This window comes from Rhinolophus sinicus, chromosome 15 (genome assembly GCF_057876585.1).
Source record: "Rhinolophus sinicus isolate RSI-liver-muscle chromosome 15, RSI-T2T, whole genome shotgun sequence".
Lineage (NCBI taxonomy): Eukaryota > Metazoa > Chordata > Mammalia > Chiroptera > Rhinolophidae > Rhinolophus > Rhinolophus sinicus.
In genome coordinates, this window is record NC_142515.1 from 95,574,098 (window position 1) to 95,594,393 (window position 20,296).

Here is a 20,296-nt window from a genome sequence, read left to right on the forward strand (position 1 = left end):
CGGACCCCAGCGCCCAGTCCAGGCACATGCAGGTGAGGTACCGGCCCTCCGTATAGGTGTGTATCAATCTGTGTCCAGAAGAAAAGCCAACTCTCTCCCAGGGGAGGGCTTTTTTGTGTCCTCAGGTGTGCAGGAGCTAGTGTGTATAGCTAAGTGAGGGGCCGGTCTGTGTGCTCAGATGGAGTCCTCTGTTCTCAGGTGGAGAGGGCTGGTCCGCCCCAAGTGTGGGGATATCCCGTTTCTCTGGGGGCCAGGGGGAGCACAATCTGTGTCCCAGGCTATGGGAGTCATCAATCCCCAGGTCAGAGGGTCTGAGCCTGTGGCTCTGGGTTTGAGGGGTCGCCATCTTTGGGGCGGTGCAGGGTCAAGGAAAGGCGAATACCCAGGGGGCTTGTCGGTGACCTTTATTGCGTGATTCCGAGGCCGCCTGGGGATATTTCCTGTGGGAACGTCCAGAGGCCCAGCCCCCTTCTCCACTCTGGGCTCCGCTGGGCCGTTCCACTCCCTTGTCTTGTCTGCGTTCAGCCCTTAAAGGGGTCCCGAGGGCTGGCGGTTGGGCACCGAGGGATCCGGAGCTCCGCAGTGGCCCAGAGGCGCCAGGTGGGCGTGAGGACAAGTCTAGGATCTCCGTGAGCGTCTGTGCCTCCTGCTGCGGGATTCGATTAATTTCTGGGAACGGATCTTGAGCTCTGCGCGAGTCACCACGTCGTTGTCTTCGTCTTCGGTCTCCTCTTCGTCTGCGGGGGTAGAGGGGTGGGGGGTGATAAGGGGCTTCAAGTCCCCCATCCCTGGGTCATATTTCCCGGGCCAGTCTTTACCACCCACCTCCACCGTGGCCCTGAGCTTGGCCTGGGACCACCTCCGGCTGCTCTGCTTGGGCCCCGCAGCCCCGCCCCTTTTTCCTGCCCGTACTGACCGAAGAACTTGTCCTTGGGACTGGCAAGGGGCAGGGCGATGCGGGTGTTGTACATGGGTAGCTTTCCCTCTAAGCTGGAGTAGAACTGTGGAAGAGGAGAGCGGGAGAGAAGAGTGTGTGGGCGAGGCAGGGACTGCAGAGTACTGTTCCCCCTCCTCCCCACCCTATTCCGAGATATACCGATTCTATACTCTGCCCTCTCCTCCGGTTTAGTTTTCCTTGGGCCCAGCCACACCATTTGTTCTTAGCGCTCACCCTGATGCCCAGCCCCGTCTCCTTGTCCCCCTCCAGGCCCGTGTCTGGGGTCCTGCTCCTTGGCCTCTTGAGGTTCACCTTGGCTCCCCCAGCCCTCCCCTCTGGCCTCCCCGGACCTTCTGGACGCTCTCCTGGCTTAGGAAACTTCACCTGTTGTCCCTAAGGCCCCCGCTTGCTCCCTCGTGTCCGCCCCGCCCCCTCCTCCCCGCCCCCTGGTGATGGGCACCTCGCGGTCTGCGATGTGGCGCAGCATCTCAGGCACATCGTGGCTCTCGAGTTGCGCCTGCAGCTTCAGCAGCTTTTCCTCCACGAGGCCCAGCAGGTTCAGCAGATAGTCACCTGTCTTGGGATCCAGCTCCTTCTCCACGGAGCGGCGGGCATCCTGCGGCGGGGAACCCATGCTGGTCAGCCGGGAGAGGGCGCGGCCTCGGGCAGGTTCCACATAGGGGTGGGGCTTTTACTCCCTCGGGTCATGTCTTTGAAGGTGAGGGGCCACCCACAGGGGTGGTGCTATCCTCTGTGGGGCGGGGCCTCCGTAGTCAAGGGCCACGCCTATCAGGGCAGAGTCTTGGAAGTCAAGACGCAGAACATGGAGTGGGAGGAGGTCTTTTTTGGGGGTGAAAGGGTAATAACTTGAGAGAGGTCATTGTGAGGATGACCTGAAGAAATGGGACTTTGCTGCAGTCAGGGCGGGGCTTCTGTCTCGGGCCGCTCCAGGATTGCAGTGGGGTTTCTGAGCTTTCGGGTGAGGGGCCAAGGTGGGACTTTTCCCTGCGGAAGGGACCTGAGGCAGGACAGGATCTCTAAAGTCTTGGGCCACTTAAGGAGTAACGGGGTTCCGCAGGGTACATGAGGGTAATGACTGCGTTGTACACGGGCCTCTGACGTCCAGGACAGGGCATGGGGTTGGTTCCCTCCAGTGAGCTGCAGGGCAGCAATCACCTGAGGATCTGCACGGTCTCTTAAATCCTGGGAAGTTCCAGGCGGGACTTCCTCGGGGGCGAGGCCAGCCACTGTGACTTGGTCCAGCTTGCCCGCCAGGTGCTCAAGGCCCTCCTTCAGAGTTTGCATTGCCCGTTTGACCCGCTCCAGCTGGCTCTGGGCCTCAGTCCGCCGCTGCTCCTCCGCCTTGAGGCGCTCCTGCAACTCTTCCAGCAGCTTCTGTTCGCTGCAGGGAGCATGGAGGTTGCCACCATGGGAGCGCCGTGGACCTGCGGTCCCCACCCTCCTCCTCGGGCAACGGGGCCTCGCCTCACCTCATCAGAGTGGCCTCCCCCGAGTACTTGAGGTCTTCAAACTCCCGCTGCAACTGCTGCTTCTCTTGCTTCAGTCTCAGCAGCGTCTGCTCGTTCTCTCTCTTGAGCGTCTCCAACTGCGTGAAGGTGTCGCCCTGCGCCAGGAACCGCAGTACTACCGCCTGGGGGCCACCCAGTCCCAGTCAGAGCCAAGGCCTGGGCAGGCCCGGGTGCCCCCCCCCTCCCCCAGGGCACTCAGCACAGGGGGCCTAAGCTGGTGGCTTCTTCACAGCGATGTTTAGGACTCAGGGAGGCAGCCTTGGATAAAAATGATTTGCAGAGCCCTTCCCTCTCTATATCAGGAATTTGAATCAGCCAAAAATTAGCGTGCTGGGCAGGGTAGCAATGACCATAGCTGCTTTCCAAAATCAGGGTGCTGGCAACATTCTGGCTGCAAGTCTCACCCAATCTGGTGAGGAAATATGGCCTGTGGTGGTAATGATCCGTTCACCCAGCCAATTTCTGGAAAGGCCACCAGCCACAGTGCCCCAGATGGCCCTATAGGTCTGATTCCTGGAACTCCTCAGGGGTCATCACATGTGAAGAGTAGCAGGTTGGAGAGTGCCCAAAGGGGAGAAACCAGACTGGGGTCCAGGGAGATCAGTGTTTGCCAGCAGCGGACATACGGTCTCAGAAAATCTTGAGGAAGATGATGCAAAGCGTGGGTCCCAGGGTAGGGGTTCAGCTTTCTCGGGTCTGAGGGTGGTACTGGGCAGTCTACTGTGCCCCAGACAATGTTACAAGCAATGAGACACAGGAAAGTAGAGGCAAAACTCCCAGTTCTCACAGAGCCCACATGCCAAAGAAGTCAGTGCCACTGGTGTGAGGGTGAACCCAAGGAGAGGGAATGATGGCGAATGTAGACAGCTCGCTGGGTTTTGCTGTGAGAAGCAAGAGAGAAATGGGGCGGTAGCTGGAGGAGGAAGAGGGTGTCTTTTAAGAGAGCAGGTTTGTGTGCTGAGGAATTGATCCAGGGCACTGTGGGCAGCACTCACGTGCGATTCGGCCACGCCGGTGGCATCCTTGACCTTGCCAAAGAGCACCTCCATCTGGTACATGCTCCAGCGCCGCAGCAGCTCTTCCTCCTTGGTGCAGAGGCTATCCTGGATCGTATCATCGGACTGCAGCAGCACTTGCTCACGCTGGGTCTGCTCCAGGTTGAGGTCAGGGCCAGGATCAGCTTGTGGATAAGGGCTTAGGGTGTTGGCTGGGAAAGGGTATCAGGATAGGGGTCAGGGAGGGGGTGGGGCCCAGTCTGTGGGGCCAGGGCCAAGGCCAGGGGCCAGGTAAGGGCACCTGGGCACGGGTCAGGAGTGTGGGACAGGGCCTTGGTCCTGGTGCCCGGGGTGTGCCACCTTGCGCTCCATGCGTTCGTTCTGCAGTTTCCTTTCCTCTGCCCGCTTCTTGCACTCCATTATGTAGCGCTCACGCTTCTTGCGCTCTTGGAACACGGTCTCCTCCAGATACTGCAGCTGGTTCTGGAGGGCGAGAAGGACCAGCTGGCATCTACTGTGGCTCAGTCCCAGAGCTAAGAGCCCAAATTCGGACAGCTGGGCCAGGTCACAGGGTCCTGGGAGATAGATGGGAAGGCTCGGGGACAGTTGGGGTTTCAGATTCTGGGGCCAGGAGACCATGGCACCTGGGCAGGACCCCCAGGGACCAGTGGGCTGGCACCTTGGCAATGTCCTGGGCGGTGAGTGCCTCCTGGTTCACCACATGCAGTTCCTCAAGCTCGTGTTTTGTCTTCACCACCTCAGCCTCCATGGAATCCAGATGGTTTTCGAAGCGAAGGCTCTCCTCCTAGGGTTATGAGGAGTGGGGCAGGCCTGTGACTGGCCAGGCTGGCCCTCCCACTTGCCTCCCTCTCCCCAGCCTTCCTGGTCCCTACCTGTAGATAGGCTTTGAGCTCCAGGTATACATTGGTGATGTGTTCCGCCTCCTCCGCCTTCATCCGGGCCTTCTCCAGACGGTTCTCCAGGTTCCGCAAGGTCTAGAGCGAAGCAAGGCTGTGCTGAGTCCCCTCCCTGCTCAATTCCTCCTCCTCCAGGATCAAGTGCCCCCTCGGCCCCCGCCCAACTCCCACCCCTCCGCACCTCACTGGCCCCACCTTAGCCACCTCCGTGTTGCCATCTTGTGCCTCAGCCATCTCCAGCTCACGCAGGTTGTGCTGCAGCTGGAGCTCCTCCAGGCACTTCTGCTGCAACCCCACCTGGTGCCGCAGAGCATTGAGCTGATTCACCTTCTCCCTCAGCTGGTGGTCCAGGTGCTCTAGGGCCTGCTGGAGGAAGGGGAGCAAGAGCAGGGGCCTGAATCCCCCAGTCCTTCCTGCCTTCCTTCCCCTATATTTTGGCTCTCATCTCCCTTGTCTCTTAGCAGCGTCTGACCTGGCTGATCCTCCTGCAGATTTTTTTCTTTGGTGGCTTCCAGAAGCCCATTCCCCGGTTTCCACCCACCTCCCTGGCTGCTCCTTGTCTCTTTCGCCTTTTAATTTGCAGCCCCAGGTCCTTCTCTCCAGTGTCCACACCCACCCCCATCGTGATCCTATCCAGTCTCAGGGTTTTCAAGGTCACCTATACACTGAAGACACCCAAATTTGGCCTCCTGAACTGCAGGCTCATATATCCATATCTACACTGCCTTCCAGATGTCTCCAGAGGTACCTCAAAAACCATCATGCCCAAAATCGAGCACTTGCTCTTTCCCCAAACCTGCCCTTCTCGAATCTTCCCTATCTCAGCTCATGGCAGCCCCATCCTTCTAGGTACTCAAGTCCAAAACCTGGATGTCATTTCTCACTTTCTCTTTTTCTCTCCCACCTACATCCAACTTGTTTGCAATTCTCTGTTCTATTTCAAAGGTTTCCCAGAGCTCTCTTTCTTCCTATTTCTAGCACTTTCATCTTAGTGCAGCCAACACCATTTTTCACCGGGATGACCTCCTCCTGCCTTCCACTCTTGCTTACTCACAGTCCCTTTTCCACTTCCCTGATTCTTAGCATATAAAATGCACCCTTCATCATGGCCAGCAGGCCTGCTGCAAGGTTCAGCTCCTGATGACTTCCCTGTCCTCACCTCTTACTGAACCCCTGTCACTCACTTCCATCCAGCCACACTGGCCACCTCCTGCGCCTCCAACATTACATTTGTTCCTACCCCAGGGACACTGTATTTGCTGTTCCCTTTGCCTGGAGCACTTTTCCCCAGATCATTTCCTGCCTGGCCCATTCTCAGCACAAATATCACTTCTTAGAAAAAGGGGTCTTTGCTGACTTCCACACCCCAATCTAAAGTGGAAGTGTGGACCCCATCCATCTCTAGTCAGTTACTCTTTTTTATTTTGTTTCTCTTGTCACTACTAGAAATTACTTTGTTTCCATATTTCTTGTTCTTAGGTTTTTATGTATGTTTTCTCCACTAAAATATAAGATTTTGGGGAGTGGGGACTTGGTCTGTTTTTTCACTGCACAACCACCAACACCTAATACCATACCAAGCACATGGTCAGTGTGTGATAAAGATTAATTGAGTGAATAATGAGTGGCAGCGGGGGGGGGGGGAGAAAGGATTAGAGAGGGAGAGATGGGAGGTAGGGAGTCCAGTGGGGAGGGGATCCAGGCTGCAAATGAAGGGAGATGGTCAGTGGAGTGGGGATGGGCAAACCTGGCCTGTCCTGTTCTTCAGGTATGGCTTCTCTGACTTCCATTCCTGAATCACTGCCTGGACCACTTTCTCATCTCCCTGCAAGCAGAGGAGTCCAGTCACCACTTATCCAGGTGGTGTCAGCACCTGGGAATGCTGGCCATACCCTCTGGAACCTCTTCACCCACTTCTGCACCCTCACCTGGAGTAGGTCTGTCAGCTGTAGTTGCAGCACCCTGGTCTCCTCGCGTAGCTGGTTGATGGTTTCCTGATTCTTCTTGATGTTCCACTGGGTATTTTCATAAAAGGCTTTCCGGTCACCCTCTGGAGTCATATGAGGTGGGCAGGCATAAGCAGAGCATCATGGGGATTGGGGAGGACTTCCCAGGGGAAGGACCTTTGTGTAATCATCAACTTAATATTATAATAATACTTTGTGTTGAGCATTTATTATGTATTTGGTGCTGGACCAAGAGTTTTCCAGGTATCAAATACCATATGCCAATAGGTGCACATTCATATCCATATCGTATCCCTTTTATAGATGAGAAGACTGAGGCTCAGGCTTATTAGATTGTTCAAGGTCACAGCAGTCTAACTCCTGAGCCCATACCTTCAACCACTATGCAAGATTGCCTCCTAATAATAAGACAATAACAATAATGGTTTACACCAGTATTTCCTAGCCTTGGCATGACTGACATTTGGGATGGACAATTATTTGCTGTGGTGAGCAGTCCTGTGCATTGTCCGATGTTGAGCAGCATCCCTGGCCTCCACCCTCTATGATGCCAGTAGCACTCTCCCCCAATAATATGACAACCAAAAATGTCTCCAGACATTGCCAAATGTCCCCTGGGGAGCAAATCGGCCCTCTTCCATTGAGAACCACTGCTTTGCACTTTATAATGTGTTACTATGTGCCAGGCACTGATCTAAGCACTTAACACATTTCTACTACCTATGGAATTGTACTGTTATCCCCATTTTACAAATGGAGAAACAGAGCAATTAGATTACTCTTAGTCCCCCAAAGTCAAACAATTAGTATATACAGAGCCAGGATTAGAACCCAGAAAATCTGGCTCTAAAACCTATGTTCTTCACCACACCATGCATGACAGAAGAGTTTAGATTACACAAAAGTATGAAATAAAGTCCAGTTGACTCTGAGCCCAGGAAAAGTTTTATGAGATGAGGAAAACCATGAACAAGTATGAATTTTTGCTTCCAGAAACTGACCACCTGGATGAATACTGGTGAACATCCTTGTCACACTATGCCTAGTCAGGGGGCTGGGTGGACACTGTTGACTCCTGACCCTTCTGGGCCCTTTGGAGCCATCTTACCTAAGAGATGTATCTTCCTTTGTAACTCAGCCACCTGCGTGTGCACAGCAGACTTCCGCCGACTGGCATAGACGAACCCCTGCTTGGAATGGCGCGGGGGCCAGGCATGTGCCGCGCCCTTGCCTCTAGGGTGGTCGCGCTTAGCCTGAGCCTGATTACCCTTGGTCTTGGAAGAGGTCGCAATCTGGTCCTGAGTAGGTAGGGCGTTGGTAGAGGCCGCCCAGCACAGAGGAGACGTCATGATTGGGTTTGTGCCAAAGACCCCTGAGGTTTAGAGGGGCTTCTAGAAATTGCTCCGCTCCGGGATCTGTCAGCTCGGGTTCCTCCGGCAATGGAAATGCACTTTCCGACCGCTTGGCGGGGCCTCGCAGCATCTCCCGGTTGCTAGGTAACCTCCTCCCCTCCTCCTTCCAGCGCTCCATGGAAACCCCCCGCGTTGTGCACCACTGTTCTCATTGGCTGATGCTGCATGGAGGGGCGGTCCCAACAAGAGACAGGGCGGAGTCGCGGAGCAGAATGGTGGGGTAGGGTACATAAGCGTCACGTGCTCATCCCACTTCCTCTTCCCTCGTAACCCCGCCCGGGGTTCGCAGGCATTTTTCAGGAACTTTCTTTGGCGACTGCAGAATCCGCCACTCCCAAGATGGAGGCGCCTTGTGCCGCCATTAAGCGCGAATCTTCAGAACTATCCCTTCTAAGGCTTCACAGTCCTATCCAAGATGGCTGTCTAGGTTCCAGCATCCTTATTTGTCACTCTCAACATGGCGTTGCTGAGCTACCATTCTGGGAGCGCGTTGTGGTGCCGGAAGTGACGTACCCGCACTTTTCCGCTTTCTTCTGCAGGAGGAACAGTTGGCTGCTGGGCTAGGGGGCGCGGTGGATGTTGATCTTTGCCCCGGTCTCTTGTAGGTGTTGAATTAGCAGGCGGGAGGGCATCCCAATTTCCTGTTGCTGGGTGGCCTGACGGTATGCGTCGGGAGAGGGGGAGGCTGTTGACCCCTTCGGCCTATTGGGGGGAATTGGATCGTTCACTCCCCCACCACCCACGTGGAGAGCGGAGGTTTTGAGATCCCTACCATTGAAATGAGCAAAATTAGACTCCCCTCCGCTGGGCAGGATTGGGGAGACTCCCTCCCATATCTTTCCCCATGAGCCCCCATTGCCCGGAAGCGATGGAGGAATCCAGTTGGCAGGAGGAAGAGGTGCTTTCTTTTAGCTGGTAGTAACCCTCTGCCACTGACCGGCCTCCCCTTTCTTGCAGCGTTGGAGCACAGCGCATCTCCCCGCAGCCTGCTTCCTCCCACAGATCACTTTCCCCGCCTTCAAATCTCCGGCAAGATGTTACTGTTGCTGCTGCTGCTCCCGGTGTGCTGGGCCGTGGAGGTCAAGCGGCCCCGAGGCGTCTCCCTCACTAGTAAGTCCGCCGCTGGATGATGGGAGTAGGGCGTGGGACGGGCCGATTTTGGCTTTGGACTAGGAATTGTATAGCCCTTTGCCTCAGTTTCCCCTTCTCTGGGTAGGGAAGGTGGCCGTGCTCAGCTGGTGGGTGGAGGCAGAGGTGCCCGTTAGGTTCAGAGGGCCTCTTCCTGCCCTGGGCTGAGTCCTTTCGCCCCTCCCCAGACCTTCACTTCTATGATGAGTCCAAGCCATTCACTTGCCTGGACAGCTCAGCCACCATCCCTTTCGATCAGGTCAACGATGACTACTGTGACTGCAAGGATGGCTCAGATGAGCCTGGTGAGTTTTGTCTTCATTCATTCGTTTATCATACATCTATGGAGCACCTGGTGAATGCTTGGCCCTGTGTGGTGACCAAGATAGAGCCAGTCCCGCTCCCTGTTGAGTAGGGAAAGCTGGCACAGAAGCGAGTGGTCAGTGGTTTGGTGAGGGGAGCCACAGGAGCTGTGGGAGCCCAGAAAAGTCCCGACCCAGCGCGGGGAGGTGAGGTCTTGGCTGCATCCTGAAGGGTGCAGCAAATGGAGAGGCCAGCCATGTGCAAGCATCCAGACATGGGAGAGAAGGCCAAGGCGCAGACACGGGACAGAGGAGCAGGCAAGGGAGGTAGGAGTTGGTGGCCCTCTTCTGAGGGTGTTGGTGAGGAGAGGCAGGAGGGAGCACTGGAGAGTTTTGTTTCAGGGCCTGAGTGTGCAGCTGTCTCCTTCCTTTACTCGGAAATGGTTGTTTTTATGTTTGTTTGGCTCTCTGTGTGCATGTGTGTTGGGGTTGGTGGGGAGGGGGTCTGTCTGAGTGGATGTGAGGTGTGAGGCTCTGAACACACTCTGAAAACTCTCCCTTCTTCCCCACAGGCACGGCCGCCTGTCCCAACAGCAGCTTCCACTGCACCAACATAGGCTACAAGCCCCTGTACATCTCATCCAGATGGGTCAACGATGGAGTTTGTGGTAAATGAGATCCCCCTGGGGTTAGGGAAAAAGGCAGGGGTGGAGGGAGGAGGCACTGCCAGGTCTGATGGCACCCACACCTCTGCCCTCAGACTGCTGCGACGGGACGGATGAGTACAATAGTGGGATCGTCTGTGAGAACAGCTGCAAGTACGTGGGTGCCACCCACCCCTCCAGGACCTTGCCTTACCCTGCCCAGTGAATGAGGCCCCCTCTCTTTTCTGCTTTTGAGTATTGAGCACTCACTCTGTGCCAGGTGCCTAGTGAATGTTCCATCTCCAGTTTTCCCTCTGGCCCAGAAGCAAGTGCAGTCATTTGCCTGTTCAACAGGTGAAGAAGCTCAAGTTTAGAAAGGAGAATGACTTCCTCAGGGTCACGTAGCTAGGAGACAGCAGAGCCCAGGTCAGTCTAACTTAAGACTCCACGCTTTTCATTGTTATGCTCTGCAGCAGGACCTGAAAACTGAAATTCCCACAGGCAGGTAATCTAAATGGCAGAAGCAGGCTGAATATAAGGCAGTGGGGCGTGGTGGGGAATGAGACACCTAAAGGGACAGCTGCCCTTGACTCCAGTTAGTTGATGGCAGGTGACATCGTTTTTCAACGAAACCAAAAGTCCTGATATTTATGTAAACTCTTCTGAGTGAAGATCTTTTATTTAAGTAAAGGGTGAACCACACACAACATGCTTACTGGCCAGATTGGGAGACTGTGACTTCTGGACTTTTCTCTCCTTTCTCTCTTGGGAGCCAATTTCTGGCCCCACATGCCAGCACTACCTAGTCCCTCCCTTGACCCTGAGGATGGGTGAACCTTGCCCACTCCCTCTTCCCAAGGACAGGGATGCAGGGAGGTGGGAGGAGAAGGGCTTGCTCTCTTATCTTTCCCAACATGGGGGCAGAAGGTGGGGTTGAGCCCTTTTGGAAGAGGCAGATCTGATGGGTCCTAAGTGCCCCCTGGTGCTGCCTGTGTGTGCCCCCACCCCAGAGAGAAGGGCCGTAAGGAGAGAGAGACATTGCAGCAGATGGCAGAGGTTACCCGTGAGGGGTTCCGCCTGAAAAAGATCCTTATTGAGGACTGGAAGAAGGCCCGGGAGGAGAAGCAGGTGAGGGACCCCCTGGGGCTGACCCAGGACAATTTGGGCCCTGAGGAGGGCTGGAGGCATGAGCTGGCGAGGCTGGGTCGGGTTGACACCTGCTCCAGACACTTGCTCCTGGAGGCTCTTACTGTCTGCTTGCGCCTTGGTTTACTCATTTGTCCACTGGGCATTTAGTCATTTGTTAAGCTGTTAGCAAGTGGACAGTGGTGAGCACAGGTGTGTACTGGGGCCTTGGGTGGCAGACTGAAATGGGCTGGGAGGAGCTCTGCTGCCTCCTAGAACAGGAGTGACGCCTCTGCATCCCGGGTCGTGGTTCTGTCGTCTCCAAGATGGGGCCAATGACTGTAGCTTCTCAGTTCTAGAGGAGGATTCAAGACCCTGTCAGTCAGCAGCAACTGGGTTTGTTCAGTAGGGTGGATGCTTTGTGGGCCAGAGAGGGTATGTCCCCAAGTGTGTGTCTCCCTCCGCTGCCTGCCACCCCCATGGCCATTTCATGGGTCAGAGTCCTCAGCACTGCTCCTGGACTCCTGCTCGATCTACTGAGCAAGTGTTCCAGCTCTGTTTCTCTGCCCAGGGAAGGTTCTAGGTCTTCTCCCATCCCCATGTCAAATTCATTGGGCAGTGAGGCCCCTCCTGAGTTAGGGGCAGTGAGATCCTTCCCAAGTTCAGGGAATAGTGGTAGAGCCATGTGGTGAGATTGTTTCTAAGTGACCTTTCCCCTTTTGGGGAGGATCCTGGCAGTAGGCCAAGTTGATGTGTCAGCCAAGGTCTCGGGAGGAAAATGATCCTGTGGGGGTTTAGGCTAAGACCCTATAGCTTGGGACCCCATCCATAAGTTGGAACCTGCCCAGCAAACTTGTTCCTTCTTGAAATATCCGCAGAGGCCCAAGATGTGCTGTGCACTGGGCATGAGGCTAGAAGCAGACCAGGAACTGCCTCAAGGGTACACTATGTAGTGGGAAGGACAGACAGAAAGTGATGCCCAGGGCTGCTGGGAAAGGGAAATTTGGGGCTGTGGTGCATAGAAGAGACTTGCCTGGTCCCCCTGTCCCCCCCCTCCCCCGCCAATTGTCTTGGGGGAAGGAAGCAGGGAAGACCTCCTGCAGGAGGAGGCCTCTAAGCTGAAATTTGTGGGGTAATTCAGAGATAGCCAAGCAGAGTGTTCCAGACAGAAGGAAAGCATGTGTGAAGGACTGGAGGCAGAGAGCTTTGGGAGGTCTGAATGTTGTCAGGGCAGTTGGGTCTAGAGTTTAAAATAGCAATGGGGCAGATGGGGCTGGAGAGGCAGCAGGGGCCGGTCACATGGGGCCTTGGGACTACATTGAGGTGTTTGGGTTTCTCTCCAGTGGGCTGCGGAGAACCGCAGCAAGGCGGGGACTCAGGGAGATGTATGTTTTGGAAAGATTCTGCGGTTGCCATGTGGAGTAGAGGCAGGGAAGTGGCAGTTCATGAGGAAGAAGGCAGAACAGGAGGAGAGCTGGCCCCTTGCCTTCTGCCCACCCAGCAAAAGCTCGCTGAGCTGCAGGCCGGAAAGAAGTCTTTGGAGGACCAGGTGGAGATGCTGCGGATTGTGAAGGAGGAGGCTGAGAAGCTAGAGAAGGAGGCCAAAGACCAGCACCAGAAGCTGTGGGAAGGTATGTCACTGGGTGGCCATGACTCACTTGCCTTTGGCTACTGGCCAGGAAGAGCCTGGGCCCAGAAGACTTGCCCGTCACGTATTTGTTTTCTCTGCTGGCTTAATCCTGCTGCCTCAGTTCCCCGTGCCTAGTTACCTTGGACTATGTGTTGATCATATCTGACAGTCAGTCGTAGGAATAATTTGTAGCCTAGCATGAGAGGTCCTTGTCTAGAGAGGAGGGGCTTTTCTTTCTACCAGTTAGGGATCCCCAAATCCAAATCGGGTTGGAGGTTCCTCCAACCTCTCAGGCAGTGTGAGCTGAGATCTGAGTGTAGGCTGGGTAATTTCCTGTCCAGCTTCTCTCTCCCTGAGGGGAGAGCCCCGTGGGGTCACAGTGTAGTTACTTGGAGTGGGGGGTGTCTGCTGTTATGCTCCCACCTTGGAGTTTGATTTCCATCTCCTTGGCACCACTAGTTTTTATCAAAACAAACATCTAAATTTGCCAGGATTGGCAAGGTCCTTTAGGGCAAAACCCGCTTCTGCGTCTTACCTTCCCAAGGGCCTCTTTGCCCTGGCAATCCCTACTGCCTTGGTTAGTTTTAAGATGATTTTTTATGCTGTGTCCAGCATTTTCTTGCTGTTGGCAGGTCGTGCCACCATTATGGGAAATTGGAAGCCTTGGTCCTCATTCTCAGTCTGCTCCATTGGGGAACATACCGTGGAAGCAGGATAGAAGGGGGAGGTGGGGAAGAAAGAAGCCTTTTACTCCAGACTAGTTAAAGGACAAAGCATTGCTGGAAGGATTTGGAGGTGTGGTCCCAGCTGCTCATATGGCTGATAACCAGGAACCAGGCAAGCCTCCCTCGGAGGCCATGCTATTGATCTCCTTTGTCTCTCGGGGCATCTGCTGCATTCTTCCTTCCCTTCCTTCCCTCTCTCTCTGCCTTGATTTCTCATAATCAAGAATTCAATAGTTCATCCAACAAGCATTTGTTGAGTGCCTGCGAGGTATGTGCCAGGCACACCCCAGGGGCCAGCAATACAGCATTGAACAAGATGGAGAAATCCCCTGCCTGCAGAGGGAGCAGATGCAAAGGCCCTGAGGCAGCATCATATCTGATTTGTAAGGAACAGCAAGGCAGCCGTGTGGCGGGAAGGAGTGAGCGAGGAGAGTTGGGGGAGACAAGGGCAGGTGCTGATGGGCAGAGCCTTAGGGACCATGCGGAGACTTGGATTTTTACGCCAAGTAAGGTGGGAGCCATAGAGGATTCAGAGCAGAGGAGGAACAGGAAGCCAGAAAACCGGGGAGGAGCTGGCTGCCAAGAGGCTCCCTGTCCACAATCCCACGGGCTCATTGGACAGAAGGACCTGCAAGGGTTCCCCTTGTCCTTCTTTCATCAGTGGAGGCTGTTTCTGCCCCCACATCCTGGTTTCCACCATCTTCTGCTTCTTAGAGACCCTGGACCTTCAGTTTCTCCCCTTTGCTGGGTGGTCTTCTCTGGCTGGCACCTTTCCTCTGCCTAGAAATACGCTCAGACCTCTGCTGCCCAAACAGCTATCTCCAAGCTCAGCCTTCCCCTCCAAGGCTGTGAAGCCTTATTGCCTCTTCATCCTGGCTGAACCTGCTTATTTTACTCCTTGTCCTGGTTCCTGAGGCCTGGATTTCCTGTTTGTTAAGTCTGTGAACTTTTCTCCACTCGCTTCATGGAAGCCACTGCTCTGTGAGGATGGTTCTTCTGCCCTTTTCTGGTGGCCCACACCCTCCTCCTCAGTGGGCCCAAGACCCCGGTGCTTCTTCTGGGCTAGGACCCTGATCTCTCTTCTCCGCTCTGGTTCCCCACCCACAAATGCAGCTGTACCTGCCCCTAAATGTCTCACAGGGACCCCGAACCAGGTTACCCCCCTTGCCTGGCTGTACCTCCCCCCCCCCATCTCCATTCGTGGGAGAGCGAGCCAGGTGGGGAGCTGGGCCCCTTCTCGTGGGGGCCTCCTGGACATGGCAACCCAAGGCATGGTCGCCCTATCTGCTTCTCACATGGTCTCTGCTGGCCCCTCACTTGTTCAAACCAAAGTCCCAGGAGTGTCCTCAGTCACCCCTCAAATCTGACCCACCTGCAGACCCCTGTCAGCTCTCCCTTCAGACCCTCCCCACTCTGGCACTTCTCATTCCTGCCCTCGCCAGCCCTTGTCATCGCCCGGCTCCTGCCCCCAGTCTGTCCCACACAGTGGCCTGACTCAGGGCCCTAGTGCCCAGCGAATGGCCAGGCACACAGCCGGTGATGGAGGAGGGCAGGTTTCAGGGTGGCAGGAGCCAGCGGGCGGTGCAGAGGGTGACAAAGCTGGCGCCTCCACAGAGCAGCAGGCCGCCTCCAAGGCCCAGCAGGAGCAGGAGCTGGCGACCAGTGCCTTCCAGGAGCTGGACGACGACATGGACGGGGTGTGAGTTTGCCTGCCCTCCCCTGGGATTCCCCTCTTCCCTGCACCCGCCTTTAGAAACCAGCCAGCCCCCCACCTCACAATGGGTCCTGAACTGGTCCCAAGCCCTCTCTGTGAGCCTCTACTTACTCATGTGTAAAATGGGTCCAAAATAGGCCAGGGTTGGGGGAGGAGATGAAGGAAACTGCCCTCCCAAGGAGCTGAGCGAGGTGATGAGGGGTCCCACTACTGTTCCCAAGCCTACTCGGGTCAAAACCAGACCCCTTGGGATCCTAGCTGTGCCCCTTAACTTGCTGGCTGACCCCAGGCAAATGGCTCTGTGGAGGGTGGCTGTTGAGAACAAGGAGGTTGGGCAGGCACCCCGGCAAGGAGCAGGGGGCTTCAGAGGAACCAAGAGGGCAGAATGGGCAGGACATACCATTCCCTGGTTGGCAGTGGTGATGGGTGGAGGGACAGGATGTGGTGCCCGGGCCATCATGGGTACTTGGGCTCTGCTGAGTGGAGGGCACCAGTCAGAGGGCAGTTTGGACGTATTCGGTGTTGAGGGTGGAAGGAAATGGATGCTGCTGGTGAGTCAGGAAGAGAGGGGTCTTGGGGGACACAGGATCCACATGTCTCCTAATCCCACCCCTGTCTCTGTCCCTCCTGTGAGCTTTGGTGTGGTGGAGACGTAAGGATGGGGTAGGAGGCAGGGGACTGGGTGGCTGGGACCTGTCCTTCTCAAGGGTGGGGGCTGGAGGGGGCCCCAACCCTAGAGCTCTCCTCCCAACTTCCGGCTGCTCAGCCATCTCGGTCTCTGCCTGTGTCCCTGCAGGGTCTCGGTGGCCGAGCTTCAGACCCACCCGGAGCTGGACACTGACGGGGATGGGGTGCTGTCAGAAGGGGAAGCCCAGGTACCTCACCCTGCCCTTGGCCTGGGGCTCCTGGAGAGGATTGCCCCAGGTGACTTCAGGGCCTGCAGGCTGTCCCCGTGGAAAGTGCCCTGCTGGCCCTGGACCAGGGCTGCTGGGGTGCACAGCCTGGCTGATGTGGCCTGGCATTGCCTGGGTGAGCCAAGAAGGCAACTACCCGGCACTAGTTCTTCCTGCCCTTTGGGACCTGGTGGGGTCACGTGGGTGCCACAGGGTGTCTGGTCGGCACAGAGCCAGGTTTCCCTCCCACAGGCCCCTGCAGGCTCCCACCAGTGTGTGCGCCCAGTTCGCACTCCTCACATACAGGCCTTTGGCTCTCTGTCCATTGCTGTCCCCTGCTGGGTCCCTTCCTGTCCCTCATGGCCTCTCCTTCTGAGGGCCTGGTGATCTCTGGTGGTTGTGCTCTTCCCTCTCTCTGTCCCATTCTCTCTAGTCTCTCCAGTAGCCCCCTCCCCCACCCCCTTGGGGGGCTCCTCTTTCTGTGGCCTGTGCTGCCCCCTTCTGGCTGCTGCACCTCACCCAGTCTGGCCCCATTGTGGCCTTGTACCCAGGGCTCGTGCCTGGCACCACAGCCTGAGGCCCACCTTGCAAATGCTTGGGGCACAGGAGAGGGACCCGGTGGCCCCGATCCTGACGCTATCCCAACAAATGCGCATAGACCCTGCTTGGGGGAGACGTGCAGATGGACGCCACCGCCTTCCATGACCGTGTCTGGGCTGCCATCAGGGACAAGTACCAGTCTGAGGTCAGTGGGGGAGGGGAGGTGATGTGGTCCCTCCCTGCCAATGCCTCACAAAGGAACTGCCTCCAGTTCTGGCGCTGGGCCATCCTGGCCAGCTGGGCCGCCTCAGCCCCTCACCCCCAGCTGTCAGTCTCTCCCTCCCTCCCTCCCTCCAGGCTTCCTGGGAGGGGCAGGGACACTGACGCTGCCCATGGGGCAATGGTGTAAGCATGGACCCCCATGCCATGGGGTAGGGAGTGGACCCCAAGGCCACAGCACTGAGCGCCCCACACGCCCGTCAGGTGCTGCCCACTGATTGGCCGGTGCCTTCTGCTCCTGACCTGACGGAGCTCACAGAGGAGCAGCGCCTGGTTCCCTCACCGCCCACGGAGGAGGAGGAAGAGGAGGACGAAGAAGAGGAGCCTGAGGAGGAGGAAGAGGAGGAGGAGGAGGAGGGTTCCCAGGTGCAGGGGGAGCAGCCCAAGGTGTGTGTCTGGGGGACAAAGGGGTGTGGGGGGCCGGGGGCTGGGTCATTCGCTAATTGCCCCTTCCTTAGGAGGCCCCACCCCCACTCATGCCCCCCAAGCCAGCCAGTGCCACCGAGGAGGACAAAATGCCACCCTACGATGAGCAGACACAGGCCTTCATTGACGGTGAGGGCTCACTGGGTCTGGGAGGGAGGGGACCCTGCCCCCCCCCCCCCCCATTGCCTGTACCTGCAGGAGCCCACGATCCAGGCCCCACATGGTCCTCAAGCAAGACTGGGGGCTGGGGCTGGGGGAGGCTGGCACCACCCCCATCGGCCCCACGGGCCCTCCTGCCTCCTCACAGTCTGCCCCTTGTTGGTGCCACCCTCTCAGGTGGAGAGCCAGAGGGGCCCTGGGAGCCGAGAGCCTGGGCAGTGAGTGGGGTCTGCCCTGTGGCTGGCAAGGCCACAGAGCCTTCCTGTGCCCAGTGTCGCCCAGAGCAGGCCTGGGGGTGGGGAAGCAGATGTGTCCGGGAACCTCCTTCCCCCTTTCCCTGGGTGAGGGTTGGGGCACCTCTGACTTCTCCTCTGCCCCCTGCAGCCGCCCAGGAGGCCCGCAACAAATTTGAGGAGGCCGAGCGGTCCTTGAGGGACATGGAGGAGTCCATCAGGTATAGGGTGCGGGTCTGGCCACAGCAGGGCAGCGGCTCCACCTGCCCCAGCTGCCTGCTGCCTAGCTCCCCAGAGGAGGTGGTAATGGGGAGTCGCCGAGGCAACCGCTGCCACCGAGCAAAGAGGTAGCAGTGGTTCCTGAGGTCCCCAGGTGGCCAGGAGCCAGAGCCCAGCCCCCACGCTTCCCTCCACCACAATCACAGGGATTTCCAGCATTGTCCTGTCAGTCTGTGGTGACTTGGCTGCTCCGGCTGCCCCTTCACCACTTGCCTTCCTTTCCAGGAACCTGGAGCAGGAGATTTCCTTTGATTTTGGCCCCAATGGGGAGTTCGCCTATCTGTACAGCCAGTGCTATGAGCTCACTACCAATGAGTGCGTTACCCGCCAAGGGCAGGTGGGCGGGTGGGCTTGGAGGGTCTGAGCCTGAGCAAGGTCACAGGGAGAGTAAAGGGGTGGCTTTAGGGGCGGTCAGTGGAGTTTGAGGGGCCTGTGTATGCCCCCGCCATGTGTAGGACCGTCAGGGTGGCTGGGGTCCTGCGTCCCCCCTGCCCACCAGCCCTATCCCATGACAGGTACATCTATAGGCTCTGTCCCTTCAAGCTTGTCTCACAGAAACCCAAGCTCGGCGGCTCCCCCACCAACCTCGGGTGAGTGGTCTCAGGCTGGGCCCCTCTCTGTTCCACCCCCGACCCCCCCAAACCCCCCCAACTGGCCCACCCTCAGCATCCCACTCTCCCGCAGCACCTGGGGCTCATGGGCCGGCCCTGAGCATGACAAGTTCAGTGCCATGAAGTATGAGCAGGGCACGGGCTGCTGGCAGGGCCCCAACCGCTCCACCACTGTGAGTGAATGGTGGGGGTTGGGGGGGCCGGGTTGGGGCCTAGGCCTGGCTGAGCCCACCTGAGCCCCCACCTGCTCTCCCACCCTTCCCAGGTGCGCTTGCTGTGCGGGAAGGAGACGGTGGTGACCAGCACCATGGAGCCCAGTCGCTGTGAGTACCTCATGGAGCTGATGACGCCAGCCGCCTGCCCGGAGCCACCTCCTGAACCACCTGCGGATGGCGACCACGATGAACTCTAGTCCTACTTGGCACAGAGGTGGGTAGGGAGGTGGGTCTCTGCCTGCCCGGTTTGGGGGTGCAGTGGGGTCTGAGGAAAACAGACCTAGGTCAGCACCGTTGCTCTCCTCACCTGTGTCCCTTATCTCTTTCTCATTGGGTCTTTCTCTGGCTCCAGAACCTCAAGGCATGGAACCAGCCCCCAGCGGTGCTGCCCACCCACTTCACAATCTGTGGACCAAGACCTGCCCGTCTGGGTTTCCTTACCCTTCCCGTGGGGGCAGGAACCATGAGAGGCCCCCTGCCCTTCTCTTGGACCAGGTGTGACGTGACAGCCATGTTCCCAGACTCCAGCGTCCCCCAAAGATGGACTAAAGGAGTACACCCTCCCCAAGCCCCCAGCCTGGTGGCTTACTGCCCACTCTGCCCTGAACCCTTACCCAAGGTATCTGCCTCCCCTCCTGGTGGGGACAGTGAATTGACTGTGACCTCAAAAATAAATGATCCCCCCAACCCATCTGTGTCTGCCTTGCTTTGTCAGGTGTGAAATGGGCCAAGGGTGGGCAGAGGGCAGAACAGACAGGGCAGCAGCTTTCTGTAGATCCTGGGCTGACCTCCCCCATCAGGCCAGCTACCCTGCCTGAGTCATATCTGAGATGATTCACACTTGAGATGCCCACCGAACAGCAAAGTCTGGCACCAAGGAACCCTGGATTTCTGCCTGAGCCAGCCTCCCACCCTCCCAGTCTCATCTGTGTTGCTTATAAGCTGAGGAGCTTGAGATGAGGCCTAGGTCCAGAGAGGGACAGCAGTCTGTACAAGGCCACACAGCCAGGGCCAACAGCACATGCTCCAATGCTCCTCGCTTGCTGGTGTACAAACACCCAACCGAGGCCATAAGATTCTGAACTTTTATTTTCTGGCATGAAAAGTACAAATAATTAAACAATTCCATGTAAAAGTCTGTTACCGCGGCCAGGCCTATAATCCGGTAATAAATAGTCTAAATGCAACGCAAAGTGTTCTTGTTGGGTTTTTTTTTTTCTTTTTTTTTTTTCTTTACAGTTCTTTATCACCTCCAACATATGGACTCTGTCATGATGTGAAACCTTCCAAATAAATAACAGGATGAAGGGAGGGCTGGAGGGGCTGGGCCCCCTCCCCACGGGCCCTGCCCCTGCCCCCAGGGAGGTGGAGGACCCCAGGCCCGCTCCTCTGGGGTGAGGGGCTGGCCCCCTGGAGGGGGCCTGGCTGGCTGGGCTGAGTTCTGTGTTTTAGAAAAAGAAGTGCCCTCCCAGTCTTGGGGGGTGGCAGGGGCCTAGGCTTCAGTAGGGGGTATGGGGTGGTGCCCCTTCTCCAGAGCCCAGTCCCCCCCATGGTGGGGGACAAACCCAGCCCTTATTGCTCACAGATGCCCCCAGCACGCTGCCCACGTGTGCACACGTGTCCCCGCGTGCAAGGA

General features: G+C 57.1%; 2 protein-coding genes across 14 annotated transcripts; one reads left to right on the forward strand and one right to left on the reverse strand.

Annotated features, from left to right (window-relative positions):
* Positions 1-13: 13 nt before the first annotated feature.
* On the forward strand, positions 14-19,351 carry PRKCSH (PRKCSH beta subunit of glucosidase II). 5 transcript variants are annotated; one of them, XM_019744941.3, is made up of 18 exons: positions 14-32; positions 8,715-8,867; positions 9,074-9,190; positions 9,760-9,855; positions 9,948-10,005; positions 10,842-10,959; positions 12,458-12,587; positions 14,926-15,010; positions 15,822-15,900; positions 16,577-16,663; positions 16,942-17,103; positions 17,196-17,292; positions 17,707-17,776; positions 18,060-18,149; positions 18,350-18,424; positions 18,519-18,618; positions 18,711-18,874; positions 19,013-19,351. In XM_019744941.3, the coding sequence occupies exons 2-17, from the start codon at positions 8,792-8,794 to the stop codon at positions 18,855-18,857; spliced, it is 1,587 nt and encodes a 528-aa protein (XP_019600500.3). In that variant the 5' UTR covers positions 14-32; positions 8,715-8,791; the 3' UTR covers positions 18,858-18,874; positions 19,013-19,351. The 5 variants fall into 5 exon arrangements, with proteins under 5 accessions (XP_019600500.3, XP_074194246.2, XP_019600498.2 ...); XM_074338145.2 differs by having other exon boundaries at positions 15-32; positions 16,942-17,124; XM_019744939.3 differs by lacking the exon at positions 14-32 and adding an exon at positions 8,204-8,358 and having other exon boundaries at positions 16,942-17,124.
* ODAD3 (outer dynein arm docking complex subunit 3) lies at positions 231-7,835 on the reverse strand. Of its 9 annotated transcripts, none has more exons than XM_019744937.3 (13): positions 7,454-7,835; positions 6,307-6,428; positions 6,126-6,203; positions 4,574-4,744; positions 4,355-4,456; positions 4,141-4,266; positions 3,822-3,944; positions 3,462-3,614; positions 2,428-2,588; positions 2,114-2,339; positions 1,511-1,553; positions 917-1,001; positions 231-737 (listed from the first exon to the last, which is right to left on the reverse strand). In XM_019744937.3, exons 1-13 carry the CDS (start codon positions 7,692-7,694, stop codon positions 365-367), a joined length of 2,004 nt encoding a protein of 667 aa, XP_019600496.3. In that variant the 5' UTR covers positions 7,695-7,835; the 3' UTR covers positions 231-364. The 9 variants fall into 9 exon arrangements, with proteins under 9 accessions (XP_019600496.3, XP_088648653.1, XP_088648648.1 ...); XM_088792527.1 differs by having other exon boundaries at positions 1,403-1,553; XM_088792522.1 differs by having other exon boundaries at positions 826-1,001; positions 1,398-1,553.
* Positions 19,352-20,296: the final 945 nt, after the last annotated feature.

Bases quoted from the DNA above. Each gene is read 5' to 3' on its own strand.
- ODAD3 (XM_088792521.1), bottom strand. From the start codon at position 7,694: ATGACGTCTCCTCTGTGCTGGGCGGCCTCTACCAACGCCCTACCTACT. The intron at 3,615-3,821 runs GTGGCACACCCC...AACCTGGAGCAG, and splicing joins ACGAACGCATGGAGCGCAAG to ACCCAGCGTGAGCAAGTGCT. The intron at 1,560-2,113 runs GTGATTGCTGCC...ATGGGTTCCCCG, and splicing joins GAGACCGTGCAGATCCTCAG to CCGCAGGATGCCCGCCGCTC.
- PRKCSH (XM_019744939.3), top strand. From the start codon at position 8,334: ATGTTGATCTTTGCCCCGGTCTCTT. The intron at 10,960-12,457 runs GTGAGGGACCCC...CTGCCCACCCAG, and splicing joins AGGCCCGGGAGGAGAAGCAG to CAAAAGCTCGCTGAGCTGCA. The intron at 17,293-17,706 runs GTGAGGGCTCAC...TGCCCCCTGCAG, and splicing joins GACACAGGCCTTCATTGACG to CCGCCCAGGAGGCCCGCAAC.